Source organism: Mirounga leonina, unplaced genomic scaffold (genome assembly GCF_011800145.1).
Source record: "Mirounga leonina isolate KUSES-001 unplaced genomic scaffold, KU_Mleo_1.0 Mir_200, whole genome shotgun sequence".
NCBI classification, from domain to species: domain Eukaryota; kingdom Metazoa; phylum Chordata; class Mammalia; order Carnivora; family Phocidae; genus Mirounga; species Mirounga leonina.
In genome coordinates this window covers 29,318,419-29,332,951 of record NW_023270503.1, presented here as the reverse complement: position 1 = coordinate 29,332,951, position 14,533 = coordinate 29,318,419, and the positions used below count along the sequence as shown (strand labels likewise).

Sequence of the window (14,533 nt, the reverse complement as noted above, 5' to 3'; positions counted from 1 at the left end):
TTCCCTTACCCATTTCCCCTGTTCTAGTCTTTACCTTTATCCCAGACCAGCCATTCCAGAGATGAGGACATATACTAGGCTCCCCTACTCCCCCTTCCTCTCCCTGCTGCCCCCCAATTCAACCAGCGTCCACTCGGCAATCCTCCAAGGCAAGAAAATAAAGCACCTCAAACACTGTTCCAACATCACAAAGGTCACTTGAGAAATATTAGGTTCATTTCTTCCTTCTCCGAGCGTGAAGGTGGAAGATGCGCTCTCTGGCTGCTTCCGTACTGGCCCCAGTGCCCCATCTCCCCCCCCGCCTCAGGCTACTCCACCCGCCAGCGGCAGGTTGTAACTAACAGATCTGTCCACACACCACCACCCGCCCCCCTTGCCGCACAGCCCAGCCCGGGAGGCCCACCCAGACGCATCCGGCATCATTTAACAAACACATCTGAGCACAACAGGTCTTCCGAGCCGGGAAGGCGGGGGGCGCTAGGGCGAGAAGTTGGGGCAACAGCGAAACAAGTAACAGCAGCACCGACAGAGGTGAATGGTGACAAAGACCACCGTGATGAACAGGTAGCCTACCAGGGTGAGCTCCACGGCGGAGCGAGTCTCGGGGTCCGAGAGCGAGGCCCGGGAGCGGCCTCGAGACATGACGCCCAGCCGCAAGCCGGCGACGCGCACCCCCTGCCGCCAGCAATAGTAGATGCCCCGGTCACTCAGCTGGGTGAAGCGGATGTGGAGGTGGTTGCCGTGGTCGATGAACACCCTCATGGACCTGTTGACGCCCCTCAGGTACTGCGTGCGGTAGAAGTACTCGCGGTCCTTGTCCCAGGCCACGGCGTGCTCCGGCCGCGCCCCGGGACAGGAGATGATGAGCCCGTGGCCCAGCCTCTGCTGGTGGAACTGGATGGGCACCTGAGGCAACCAGGGCCGGCTGCCCACCTTGGACACGTAGCTGAGGATGGCCATCACGCCCTCGCTGACCTTCCTCTTCTCACACGGCACCACGCAGCTCCGAACCAGCAGTTCGGGGGTGTGCCCCCTGGCCTGGGCCCGAAGCTTCCTGGGCACGGCCCGCGACCCACAGGACACCACCTCGGGCAGCGTCGTGCGGTAGCGCGGGGAGAGCCCCGGGCTCCGCAGGTAGCACAGGCCGATGCGCCACTGCTCTCCTCGGACCCCGCAGCGGTCGCAAGGGGTCCACTCCCAGAAGGTGGTGAAGATGTGGAGGCTCCCGTGGTGCTCGTCGGCAAAGGGCTCCTGGCCCTGGTCCTTGAAGGTGGCCACCATTCCCTCGCCGCTCTGGATGTCCACATCGTAGGCATAAAAGTAGTCCCCCTTGCGGGTGCCACAAAAATACAAGCCCGAGTCCTCGGGCTGGGCCCGGAAAACCAACAGGCTGAACATGCGGATGCTGAAGCGAACCAGCATGTCGCTGCCCACGTGCACCTGGGACTCCTCTGTCAGCACCCGCCCGTCGAAGTCCGTCAGCACTTTGGTGTGGCTGCTACCCAAGTGCTTCTGATAGTACCAGACGACGGCAGACACCTCCTCGGGCTTGCAGTGGCAGGGAAGTTCGAAGCTCATGTCTGCCAGGTAGGCTGCGTTGTCAAACATCAGAAAGGCTGGGCAGGGGGTCCTCTGAAAAATGTTCTCCTTCTCCACAATTTCGAAGGCCTGGAGACTCCCCCACACCCACAGGAGCACAGTGGTGTGGGCCAGGTTCATGCCTGCAAGAGGCAATGGTCAGAGGGGGCGGGGCGAAACCAAGGCACTCAAGGCCTCACGGCGCTTCTAGAGATCACTGCCAAGAGCAGGTATCTATAGGAGAAAGGTTTGAGCAGCCAGAAGAGAAGCAAGAATCTGCAGAGGACGCGGCCAAAGGCAAGGCAACTTATTCCCACCTGATGTACAAGATGCCCTTCTCATGCTCCAGATGTGATCTTGAGGGAAAAACCATTCTAGAACCTGGCCCTCTCTCTCCTTTCTAGAACACTGGCACTCACCCAAGAATGGGTCAGGGGAAACTGGAATGAGAAGCAAGGGCACAGGGGCTAGAGCAGGAAAATCTCTGCCTTCCTGCTTCAGGCCCTGCCTGCCTGCTTGGTGGAAAGGTCTTCCCTTTGGTTAATCCAGGAATCGAAGAAGACCCACCTGCCTGCACATCTGGCCGTCTGAAGCCTGGGAGGCTGGCCAGACCGAAGCTGATGGCTTGGGGCTTTCCCAGACACAACCTGCCCAGGAATTCAGCCCCTGAGGAAAATACTACACCTCATTGAGGTAGCATTTGATTATTTGTCAATTAAATATGCATTCATTGGGGCGCCTGGGTGGCTCAGTCGTTAAGCGTCTGCCTTCGGCTCAGGTCATGATCCCGGGGTCCTGGGATCGAGCCCCGCATCGGGCTCCCTGCTCCGCAGGAAGCCTGCTTCTCCCTCTCCCACTCCCCCTGCTTGTGTTCCCTCTCTCACTGTGTCTCTCTCTGTCAAATAAATAAAATAAAATCTTTTTAAAAAAAAATGCATTCATTGATTTGGGGTATTCTTGTTAAGAGCTAGGGAGATCAGTATTTGTTTGTCATGGAAGACTGATGATTTTTCTTTTCTATTTTTATTTATTTATTTATTTATGAGTAGAGGCTTTAACTGGTAATAGCCAGCATTTGGTTGGGTACACACTCATCTCTCAGGGCCACGGGCTAGAGGCTTGGCAGACTCTAAGGGTGGAAAACAAAACTCAGGTTCTTGGGCCCTTGACCATCCTGTTGATCTACACAGTTCAGAATATTGAGCAACCAACGTGGCTGGAGAAGTGAGGAAGATTCGATTCCTGCATATGTTCTGCCAATTCCAAGTTGAGAAGGGAATTAGGTGTGGGCTTCTCATTACAGTCCTGCAGAGCCCCCAGGACAACAAGCAAAAAATGCCTCCAGTGGCCACTGGGGGCCTCTGAAGGTAAATGGTCGTATCAATCCACCTGGTACAGCCCTAGCAGCTCTTGCAGGAGCCTCTCCTCCTCCTGGAGCCCACCAGGCTGCTCCTCCAGACCCCGCTCCTTCTGGCTGAGCCCCTCCTTTGTGGGTCTGGGAGCACTCGTGGCCTGCAGCTTCTGAAACAGGCCTCTGCAGCTCTCTCTCTCCGCATGGCTCAGCAGGCTCAGGTTCAGGGTGAAGCGCCCAGTGCTGGCCAAGCTGTGCAGGATCCCTAGCACCGCCAACCGGTCGGCTGGCCTCACATGATCCGCCAGTGCCACCAGCAGCTCCCCTAGAAGTCCAAACCCCACGTCCGTCTGGAAGAGGTGACCCAGCTTTGGACCTCCGAGCTGCAGCAGGGCCTGGTAGCGCTCTGGCCCGCTCCGCAAGTACCGCCGCCAATCACGGTAGAACTCTGCAGAGGTCTCCGGCTGGAAAAGTGTTTTCTCCTGCATCACAAGGAAGGGAAGAAAGTCCCGAGCTCTTCCAGCTGCTCTGCAGCAGGAAGAGAGTGACAGCGAGGGGAGCCTGTGGGTTTTCATCTTAGCTCTAGTGTTGCTCTCGGAGCACTAGGTAGGCTGCGGTCCCTGTGGGCCTGGTTTTCAGATCAGGGAACTGGGAATGGGACAGGGAGGGAGGGCCCCAAGGAACCCAGGCCATGATTTGAGAATCTCAGTTGCACTAGGATTTTCCCACTGATGAATGTGCACATATGTGCACTGCTTTATGAGAGTAAGTCAGGGGATGACTGGAAACCTCAGAAAGAGAGAAAGGAATTCAAGGTGAGTGTTAGAAATCTCGGGGTGCCTGGGTGGCTCAGTTGTTAAGCGTCTGCCTTCGGCTCAGGTCATGATTCCAGGTCCTGGGATCTAGCCCCACATTAGGCTCCCTGCTCGGCAGGAAGCCTGCTTCTCCCTCTCCCACTCCCCCTGCTTGTGTTCCCTCTCTCGCTGTGTCTCTCTCTGTCAAATAAATAAATAAAATCTTAAAAAAAAAAAAAAAAGAAATCTGACAGGCTGGGTTTCTCTCCCAACGCTGCCACAGTATCATTACACTATATACCATATAACCTGGGGGCAGAGTAACTCAAATCTGATCTGGGAGTGCAAGCCAACGGACTGAGTGAAGAAGACCTGCCTAGGCCACCTTTCTGACTGGTTCTGCCCAGCTTAACTCACCCTCACCGTCTGCTGGTTGCTTTTCTTTCTGGGATTGGAGGCAGAAACCTGCCTCTGTCAGTTTAACGTGAGAAAGAAGGAAGAAGTATGTGTCGTAAGAAGACAGGATTGGAGGGGCGCCTGGGTGGCTCAGTCGGTTAAGCGGCTGCCTTCGGCTCAGGTCATGATCCCAGGGTCCTGGGATTGAGCCCTGCATCGGGCTCCCTGCTCGGCGGGAAGCCTGCTTCTCCCTCTCTCACTCCCCCTGCTTGTGTTCCCTCTCTCCCTGTGTCTCTCTCTGTCAAATAAATAAATAAAATCTTAAAAAAAAAAAAAAGAAGACAGGATTGGAGGTTTAGGGCAGAGAATCCTACTGGGCTGAAGAGGCTGGGTCTCACCTACCTGGGAGATTTCAGTGGTCTCGTCCTGAGAGGTCCCTCTCTGAGTAGTGTGACAGTTCCAGGCCACAGTCCTCTTCCCTCCCATCTTGTCCTTCCGCTCCAGTGGCTTCAGATGTGATGCAAGGACAATACCCCTGTGGGCAAAGGACAGAGATTGGAGGATAGACTTCATGCTATCTGTGGATGTGAGGTGGCTGTACTTTGCATGACAGAGGCGAAACCTACCAGCAAGCCAATATGACAATAATAATAACAGCAACAATGGCTGACAGCTTTTGAGCACGTCCCATGTGCCAGACACTGTGCTCAAAATCTTACATGTAACAATTTCTTTAATCGTAACAATAGTCACTCTCTTTTACAGATGAGGAATAGAGGTTCAGAGAGGTTAAATAACTTGCATAAGATCACACAGGTAGCAGAAGGTAGGGCCAGGACTGAGCCCAGAATTGTCTGACTTCAAAGCACATGCTCTTATCCACTATAGTCCACCATAACAGGAGGGTCTGAGAAAAATTGCATTAAGCTGAAAAAAAAGAAAGAAATTGCATTAAGCCAACCTGAACTCCTCGTAGGAAGCCACCCTCTGCTCCACGGCCCGTAACTTGGCAGCATTCTCCCGTTTGTATTTTTCATCAGCACTGAGTGCAGCCTGCAGCTCTTTCTCCAAAGCCTTGAAGTCAATGATGTCATTCCTTTCCATGGTCTGTTTCTAGGAAGGCAAAGGGAATGGACGTCAGTGGAGGATCAATATCAGGGAGGAGGATGTGTCTGCCTTCTTTGCCAGCCTACAAAACGACCCCAAAGCGCTCTGGATATCTTTCTACTTATCTTGGAGGGTGTTACAACAATCTAGTTCTCTATAGAGGGGAGCTGAGTTGCACAGTGAGGACTTGCTTAAGACTTGTCAGTGAAAATAGAACACAGAGTCTGACTTTCAGTTTGGAACCCTGTCTTTTTTTTTTTTATGTTATGTTAATCACCATACATTACATCATTAGTTTTTGATGTAGTGTTCCATGATTCATTGTTTGCGTATAACACCCAGTGCTCCATGCAAAACGTGCCCTCTTTAATACCCATCACCATGGAGCCCTGTCTTAATTTTGTTCTCTACCTCTAAAAGTATTTTAATTCTGGTGCTTCTGCTGAGGAGACATTTGGATCTCAGAATTCAGTCCCTTCACTCTTTCATGTGGGTTCACTCTATAGCAAGTGACAGAGGACCTCCCACAAAAGCAGAACTGTTGTTAACTATACTCCTGAGTCCAGGAATAAAATTTCACCCATCATTCAGTGTTTTCAATGGGAAATGATACTTTTCACCCAGACCAGATGCAATGACTGAGTAGGAAATCAAGCAGAAGTGGCAGAGGAAGGGGTTCAGGGATCTCTGTTCCCAAATCCCTCCGTCCAGACCAGGGCTGGAGCACAGGTCTGTAGGTACTTGAGCAACCTCTTTAGCTCTGCCGCTGTACTTCTGCAGCCTCTGCGTATGTGAGGCTGATTGATCCATTCTACCGGGAAATCATCTATATGGGTTCTAGTAGTGGTTCTGGCATTTACTTGCTGTGAGACCTCCCTGAACCTCAGACTTGTGGTGCGTTGAGCTAGGTTCTGTGGCGATGTCATCATCAACAGCCCTAGGGCAGGGAAGCAGGAGGTCTGCGACCAACCCCACAGCCCCTTTCCCTCCACCCCAGCGTGGGTAAACCGAACACCGAGAAAGGGGCGGGCGGGGCAGGAACTGAACTCAGGTGTCCCGGCTCCTGTCCAGGTCTGTGCCCTCCCCAGTCATTGAAGAGAGAGAACAACTAACCCTTCCGCTCCCCAGCCCTTCACCCCAGGACCTCAGGCCTAGGTTTCCTTGCTTTCTTTGGGAATACCCAGATGTGCCGGAACCGCACAGCTCACGGTAGAGCAGCTGTGGTTGCTCAGCAACTGCTCCAACAGCCTGACCACGTGATCGTCCAGAAGGCCCCCTTTCAGGGTGGCTCCGAGGCGCCTGACCAGATTCATGCCTCCTCCGGCCTTAGCCTCTTTGGAGCAGCCCACGCCTTGGTTTGGGGGCTCTCGACTCCACGTCGCTGGTTCCTGGGTCCGCGGCCGGCATTCCTCCCAGCCGGTCCTCAGGCAGAGGGCCGTCCTCGGGGCAGAAACGCGACGGCGGCGTCGGCGGGGTCCTTCCGGACGGCGGGCGCAGCGGAGCGGCGGCGTGGGGCGGAAGCGCGGTCTCGGGCGGCGGACTTGGAGCTTCAGGCTGAGCGGGCGGCAGGTGAGCTGGCGCGGGTCAACGGCAGGAGAAAGTTGCTGGGATGGGAAATTAAATAATGTCAGATCTGGAAGAGACGTTGTAGGTTTTCTGCCCCCTTTCACTTTACACATGGGTAAACTGAAGCGTGGAGCGGGAAAGGGAATGAAAGACACCCCCCACACAGCACATACCTCGATTCCGGGGTTCCCTCAGTGTCGACCATCCGTAAAATCCCTTCCCTGGGCAAGGGTCGTTGTCTTACTCCCTCTTCCATCTGTGCCTTCTTCATCCCTTCTCTACCAAGCTCCCTCCGTCCTTACTCTGTATTCGTTTGGGAGCCTGCGTTATAGCGGGAAGCTACAATGAGGTTTGGCCACTAGTTTTGTGCAGCTGTGGGCAGTCTTCTGCCTTCTCTGTGCCTTGTAGGAGTTATTCTGTCATCTTTCAACAAATACTTATCGAGGTCTTGTTTTGTGCCAGCACAGTTCTAAGTGGGGGAAAAAAAAGTATTTGCTTAAATTTTAGGTGGGGAGATGATAGTGAAAGTGACGTGAATAGATATATAGGAGCTAGGGGCTAGTACTACTACCAATAAAATAATAATAAAACAGTGAAAGTAGGGATTGGAGAGTGTGTGTAGGGAGGACTGTTTTAGAGTGACATTTTCAGAGGTGACATTTTAGTAGGGACCTGAGTGAAATGAAGGAACAAGGTATAAATATCCAAGGGAAGAGCATTTCGGAAGAGAATTTCAAGTGTAAAGGCCCTGGGGCAGAAATGAGCTTGATTTGTTCCACGAGCAGCCTTTTACAAAAATGTGTGCACTAAATGGATCTTGGGAGAATGAAATGAGCACAGATGTGATAGCTCTTGGGAAATAAAAAGAATCTCTATGCATATGAAAGTTTCCATTGTAATTTACATTTAATTACAAGTCCCTGGAGCTAGTCCTTTACTTGAGATAAATACCACTATCTCAAAATAAGATATTCCATTCCGTTAACATCGCGTTCCCGCTTATGCAAGGTGCTATGTTGGGCATTGGCAGGAAGGCACAAGGAACATAGGGTTCCTGTGTTCAAGAAGAGCCAAAAAATAATGCTTGCTGACATTTATTGAGCCGGGGACTTTGATAAATTGTTTACACAGACTGTTTTGTTTAAATCTCATAACTTCACGCAATGGGGATTACTCACTCCATTTTCCAGTTGAGGAAATAGATTTGGAGAAGTGAAGTAACTAACCTGAAAGTACCTAGTTAGTAAGTGACAAAGTTAGGATTCAAATGTAGGCCTTTCAACCCCAGCGCCCTAACCCTTACACCACCTCTGGTTTGTTATTACTTATAAACTGTAGGGTTGTTGGGGAGGTTAATTAGTAGTTAACTGCCATTCAAGGCAGAGTTAAATGCTGATTAAGGTACAAAAGGCTATAGCAGTGTAGGGGAGTGAGAAATTGAGGATCTAGAAAAGCTTGAAGGAGGTGGCATTTGAATTGTTACTTTGAAGGGAATTTCAGTAATTGGAGAAAACCACGGAATACTTATTAATTACAAAGAGAAAACAAGAACTTTACATTGGAAAAGCCTGGCAGACACCACCATCATCAAGTAATTAAATGAACATCATAACTAATGGGACAGATTAAAATCTTGTACCACCTGATAGGAGATGCACTGAAAAGAACACCACATTGCTTCTGAGATATTCCTGCTAAAAATGCAAAACCTGACTCCAATCGTGAGGAAACATCAGATGTACCCAAATTAAGGGACATTATACAAAAACCAGTCGCCTGTAATCTTGAAAAGCACCAGGTTGTAAAAGTCAAGGAGAGACTGAGGAGCTGTTCCTGAGTGCAGGAGACTAGATACATGACCATTAAATGCAAACATGTGATCCTGGATTGAATCCTTTGCTGTGCAGGACATTATTAGAACAGTTTGTTCCAGGGGCCCTTGGGTGGCTCTGTCGGTTAAGTGTCCAACTCTTGATCTCAGCTCAGGTCTTGATCTCAGGGTCATGAGTTCAAGCCTGGCGTTGAGCTCCACGCTGGGCGTGCAGAACCTACTTAAAAAAAAAAAAAAAAGTACAGTTTGTTCTAATAATGGAGGTCTGTGGATTAGGTGGTAGTAATGTCTCACTATTAATTTTCTGATTTTGACTGTCATATTGTGGTTATGTAGGAAAATGTCCTTGTTTGTAGGAATCACACACACTAAAGCAGGGGTTGGCAAACTTTCTATCAAGGGCCAAATAGTAAATATTTTAGGCTTTGTGGGCCATATAGTCTCAGAACTACTCAACTTTGCTGTTACAGTGTGAAAGCAGCCACAGACATTATAAATGTATGAGCCTGGCTGTGTTCCAATAAAGCTGTTTTTATAGACACTGAAATTTGAATTTTATATAATTTGCACATATCATGAAATATTCTTTTGATATTTTTCAACTATTTAAAAATGTAAAAGACATTTCTAGCTTGGGGGCTGTATGAAAAGAGGCAACAGGCCAGGTTGGCCTCAGGCCATAGTTTGCCAACTCCTGCATTCAGGTATTAGGAGGTAATGAAGCACTGTGTCAGCAACTTATCCTCAAGTAATTTAGGAAAAAGAAAAATACTTGTGCTACTTTGCAGCTTTCTGGTATTTTAAGTTAAAATTTTTTTAGTACAATCAGAGTGGGAGAAGAGAATGTAAACAGTGAGGAGGAGCAGTCAGTAGGTTGGTCTAACTGGAGAGATGTGTTGAAGGGATATGGTCAACCATAAGGTTAGAAATGTGGGGCCGTGTTGTGGAGGCCTTGGTTACCTCGCTAGAATCTAACGCCTCTTTTCCTTGAATTTTAGCATCATGGATACTGACTTGTATGATGAGTTTGGGAATTATATTGGACCAGAGCTTGATTCTGATGAAGATGATGATGAATTGGGCAGAGAGACCAAAGATCTTGATGAGGTAAAACAAAGATATTGCTGTTTTCATCTCTCTCTTTAAAAAAAAATGGGGGGGGGCAGTGAATCCTCTGTGCTCCCAAAGTATTCTGTGTACATCTCTCACATTGCACCTTTTAAATATATGACTTGTTGGGGTCTTATGCTGCCCTTAAGAAAGCTTAGCTACAGGGGTGCCTGGGTGGCTCAGATGGTTAAGCATCTGCCTTCGTCTCAGGTCATGATCCCGGGGTCCTGGGATCAAGTCCCACATCGGGCTTTCCGCTCAGCGGGGAGCCTGCTTCTCCCTCTGCCTCTCTCTCTCTGTCTCTTATGAATAAATAAATAAAACCTTAAAAAAAAAAAAAAGTAAGCTTAGCTATGGAAGTTCCAAAAGGGGATATAAGGTAGTTTCATGGGTGGTTGTGGTTTTATAATACGAGCTCTGGTTTATCTGGTAGTAGCTCTCCTTCCATTTACCTGAAGTTCTTTTTGACAGTTATGAGTAATAGGAACTTAGAAAAGGTGGTCAGTTTTTCTAGGTGCAGCTGCACTGCAACTCCCTCATAAGCTTGGGTTTTGAAAGGTGAATAAAAGCAATAGAAAGGGAAGATACAGGGGCGCCTGGGTGGCTCAATCACCTAAACGTTTACCTTTGGCTCAGGTCATGATCCCGGGGTCCTGGGATGGAGCCCCATGTCGGGCTCCCTGCTCAGCGGGGAGTCTGCTTCTCCCTCTGCCCCCCCCCCCTTATGCTCACACTCTCTCTCTAATAAAAAAAGAGGGGGTACAGATTCTTATGACTCCCTTCAGGAGAGCTATGGAGGATGGGTCCAGAGGGGTCTGAGGCTTGCAAAAGACATCAAAGGTGGCTTTCATGTGTTAGCAATGTCCAGAACAAGATGAACAAGAGTTAGATGGGCCCACTGCTTATCAATGGAGGTGTGATATTAACAGGACGGCAGGAAAGTAGAACAGTCCGTCTGCTCCATTAGGGAAAATGTCCTTCAAATTAGAAAAAATAGAATAAACACTGGAAGAAGAAAATTGAAGCCTTCTAGGTGAGGTGAAAAGAGAGCATCTTGCAGTTTTAGGTGTGTTCAAGTCTTCAGGTTCAGATGAATTATATCCTAGGTCGGTGTGGTGGGGGAGACCTGGCAGAGTGAAGCCGAGAGAGCCATTGTGGCCATCTTTAATGAACTGGGGAATGGCTGTGGTGCTAGCAAGTGAATCAGGCAACTTTTCTACTTTTCAAAGATGAAGGTAATGGCACTACATTTCAGAAACTACTGACTAGTATGTGTGGATGTAAAAATGATGGAAGGAATTTTAAAACAAGTGATTGTTAAACTCTTAGGAAGCTCATGTGAGTTTTATAAAAATGATTTTCTCGGGGCGCCTGGGTGGCTCAGTCGTTAAGCGTCTGCCTTCGGCTCAGGTCATGGTCCCAGGGTCCTGGGATCAAGCCCCACATCGGGCTCCCTGCTCGGCGGGAAGCCTGCTTCTCCCTCTCCCACTCCCGCTGCTTGTGTTCCCTCTCTCGCTGTATCTCTCTCTGTCAAATAAATAAAATCTTTAAAAAAAAAAATGATTTTCTCGATATGATTACTAGATTGAGTTATAGGTTGGGTATGCTGTGGACATTATGTATCTTGATTTGAATAAGGCATTTGAAGTTTTTAATTTTTTTTATAAACCAGGTTTTTCTTTTTAAAAATACTTTAAAGTAGTTTTCATTTTATAAGCAATTTGTGAATACATTCTCATGCAGATCAGATAGATAGAAAGTCTTCTTGGTCCTTATTCCATTTCACTTTTCGTAAGGTAATCATTGTAACTCATGATGTCCCTGTGGAAAGAATAGGGGTTGGGTCATAATAAAGTTAGGAGAGGTCACAGCTGATAGAACAGTGAGACCCAAAGAGTGTTGATTAATGGATCACCACCAGAGGTGACATGCCCCAGGCATCCATGCTTGGTCCCATTCTTTTCAACCTTTTTGTTGTTGTTTATTTTTTTTTTTTTTAAGATTTTGTTTATTTATTTGACAGAGACAAAGTGAGAGAAGGAACACAAGCAGGGGGAGTGGGAGAGGGAGAAGCAGGCTTCCTGCTGAGCAGGGAGCCCAGTGCAGGGCTCGATCCCAGCCACCCTGGGATCACGACCTGAGCCGAAGGCAGACGCTTGACTACTGAGCCAACCAGGCGCCCCTCTTTTCAACCTTTTTATCGATGGTGCAGGTGAAGATAGAGAAGGGAAGTTTATAAAATTCACACATGACATAAGCTAACACACTGGATAAGGGATTCTAAATTCAGAGTGATCTCAACATACTTGAATTCCAGGCTAAGTAAATAAATTCATTCATTCATTAAGTATTTGTAATCACTTGTATTTGTAATCACTTACTATTTCCAAGGAATCATGATACGGAGAGAGCCAAGGCACTATCTCTGCCTTCCAGGAACCTACTGCTCACCAGGAGAGATGAAGTACAAAAAAATATTTATAGTATGAAGCAGGGAAGGACAAGTACCATTTAGATTATTTTATCATCTTATTTTTATGTTTTTCTTCAAGATTTTATTTTTAAGTAATCTCCACACCCAGCGTGGGACTCACACTCACAATCCGGAGTCAAGAGTTGTGTGCTCCACCAACCCAACCAGTCAGGTGCCCCATTCAGATCATTTCAACTTAGTAATACAGTAATAGTTAATAAGGGGGGATCATTTCTGGCTGGGATGACTGAGAAGGGTATCTGAGGAAGTGACATTCATAGTGGAGCCGAAGACTGACTAGGCATCTGTAGGGATAGGAAGTGGAGTGATTAATGGTTGCCTTCGTTTTGGGGCATGGAATTGGGGAGTGATGGCCAAAGGGTACAGGGTTTCTTTTTGGGGTGACCGTCTGACATCGTTTATGGTGATGGTTGCACAGCTCTGAATATACTAAAAACCACTGGATTGTGCATTGAAAATGGGTGAATTGTGTGAAGTGTGAATTCTGTTTCACTAAAGCTGTTAGAAATCCTTTAAAGCAAAAGGACCACCTAGGCCCTGTGTGAACATTTTCAGCTCAGTACCGAGTGTTGAGTTCATCCCACTCTGGTTCATGCTCCTCGGTATTGTTGCTTGTGCAGGGCTCTGCTCTTGTTTCATTAACTTACTAATTCCTTTGTATCTCTTCCTCATGCTATTACTATAGTAATTGTAGCATGTGCGTGTGAATTTTTGTATGAGCTACAAAATGTGAATGGTTGCATTATTAATGTAAATACTGTAAGTGGTAGTGGCTTGTCTGCATCTTTCTGCTTCTCACTTTTGCCACCCAGCATTGTGGTAAGTGTTGTGGTTTAGGATCCGTCTCTGGTGCTGTGTGTCTGTCTGGTCTGGCTTTGGACTGCTGCTCAGTAATCCCTGGTGTGCATTACTTTCTTATCGATGGGCACCAGGGTGACCTGCCACCAGCCTCCCCTCATACAAATAATGCTGTAGTGGATATTTGCAGATATGTCCCTCCCGCACCATGTGAAAATGTCTTTGAGTTACCTTCCCAAAAGCAGAGTTGCTGATCACGGGATCATGTACATACTGAATGTGTTTATACTTAGTTAAGGGGTTTTTACTAAGTGCAATCAGATTGTTCCTCCACTTACCAGCACTAGTCCATACTCCTCCCAGCAGAGTGAGAGTTCCTGTGGCCTCCCAGTCCACATGGAAGATTTGCATGCACAGATTTTTTTTCTTTTTTTATGTTTACCTTTTTTTAAGATTTTATTTATTTGAGAGAGATAGAGCATGAGCAGCGGGGAGAGGGAGAAGCAGGCTCGGATGTGGGACTCAGTCCCAGGACCCTGGGATCACAACCCGAGCCAAAGGCAGACACTTAACCAACTGAGCCACCCAGGCACCCAGCACAGATTTTTTTTTAAAACATTGTTTTTTAAAGATTTTATAAAAACATTGTTTTTAAAGATTTTATTTATTTGAGAGAGAGCAAAAGCAAGAGAGATCACAGAGGAAGAGGGAGAAGCAGACTCACCGCCAAGCAGAGAGCCCAATGCAGGGCCCGATCCCAGGGCCCTGAGATCATGACCTGAGCCAAAGGCAGATGCCCAACCAACTAAGCCACCCAGGTGCCCTTAAAAACATTTTTTATTGAAGTATATAATAGTAAAGAGATGTGTAGGATTTTGATAATGGAGACAGGAGAGAAAGAAGGACATTCTTGAAAGGAGTACAGTGAGCAGGGGCCCAGAGGTAGCATGTTAAGAGGAAATGATTCCTCCTCCCAATTGCCAAAGCACAGTCCCTAGAGGACGGCTGTAGGAGTGAAGCACAGAGGAGGGACCAGACCCTAAGGCCTCGAGTGGAGAACGGGGAGGAAGGGGTAACATGATCAAAGCAACATGCTGGGACCTTTAGTGAAGGGAGAGTCAGGAGGCCAGGAGCTTATCACAGTGGAAGGGTGCACAGGTGTGGAGTTAGAGGGGAGAAATTGGGGTGGGTGGGATGATGAGCAGAACACTGGTTATTAACAGACAAATAGAAATGAGGAAAAGACACTTGCATAGTTTTATTTTAGACTTGTCAAGTTTGAGTTACCAACAGGACACCCAGCTAGAAATAATTACAGGTAGTTGGAAATTATTACATAAAATCCTACAATTAGATTGCAAAATGCATTCAGCAGTATGGGGCAGGAGGAAACTGGCTTGATAGCTGTTTTGGGGCCCCCATGAGTAGGATATGTACGGCTATCCAAAGAGCTAATGTAACGTCAGACTGCGTTAATTGAAGAAGAGCGTAAGGATGGTAGGAGGTAG

The 14,533-nt window shown here is 48.1% G+C and overlaps 3 protein-coding genes across 3 annotated transcripts in view; 1 reads left to right on the top strand and 2 right to left on the bottom strand.

Annotated features, from left to right (window-relative positions):
• Nucleotides 1-292: 292 nt before the first annotated feature.
• FAM187A (family with sequence similarity 187 member A) lies at nucleotides 293-1,818 on the bottom strand. Its single transcript, XM_035027442.1, has one exon. The coding sequence runs from the start codon at nucleotides 1,717-1,719 to the stop codon at nucleotides 478-480; it is 1,242 nt and encodes a 413-aa protein (XP_034883333.1). The 5' UTR covers nucleotides 1,720-1,818; the 3' UTR covers nucleotides 293-477.
• A 795-nt stretch (nucleotides 1,819-2,613) lies between these two features.
• On the bottom strand, nucleotides 2,614-7,046 carry CCDC103 (coiled-coil domain containing 103). Its single transcript, XM_035027303.1, has 5 exons — nucleotides 6,966-7,046; nucleotides 6,340-6,830; nucleotides 5,081-5,232; nucleotides 4,522-4,654; nucleotides 2,614-3,411 (listed from the first exon to the last, which is right to left on the bottom strand). The coding sequence occupies exons 3-5, from the start codon at nucleotides 5,221-5,223 to the stop codon at nucleotides 2,959-2,961; spliced, it is 729 nt and encodes a 242-aa protein (XP_034883194.1). The 5' UTR covers nucleotides 5,224-5,232; nucleotides 6,340-6,830; nucleotides 6,966-7,046; the 3' UTR covers nucleotides 2,614-2,958.
• Nucleotides 6,719-14,533, top strand: part of EFTUD2 (elongation factor Tu GTP binding domain containing 2) — a 46,139-nt gene continuing 38,324 nt past the window's right edge. Inside the window, exons 1-2 of the mRNA XM_035027302.1 lie at nucleotides 6,719-6,795; nucleotides 9,622-9,730. Of these exons, the coding sequence (XP_034883193.1) occupies nucleotides 9,626-9,730 (105 nt within the window). The 5' untranslated portion in view covers nucleotides 6,719-6,795; nucleotides 9,622-9,625. The remainder of the gene's footprint in view (nucleotides 6,796-9,621; nucleotides 9,731-14,533) is intronic.

Excerpts from the sequence above, each read along its gene's own strand:
- FAM187A (XM_035027442.1), bottom strand. The coding sequence starts at position 1,719 with ATGAACCTGGCCCACACCACTGTGCTCCTGTGGGTGTGGGGGAGTCTC.
- CCDC103 (XM_035027303.1), bottom strand. The coding sequence starts at position 5,223 with ATGGAAAGGAATGACATCATTGACTTCAAGGCTTTGGAGAAAGAGCTG. Across the intron at positions 4,655-5,080 it reads GCTTCCTACGAGGAGTTCAG|GGGTATTGTCCTTGCATCAC; the intron begins GTTGGCTTAATG and ends CTTTGCCCACAG. Across the intron at positions 3,412-4,521 it reads AGACCACTGAAATCTCCCAG|GAGAAAACACTTTTCCAGCC; the intron begins GTAGGTGAGACC and ends CTTGTGATGCAG.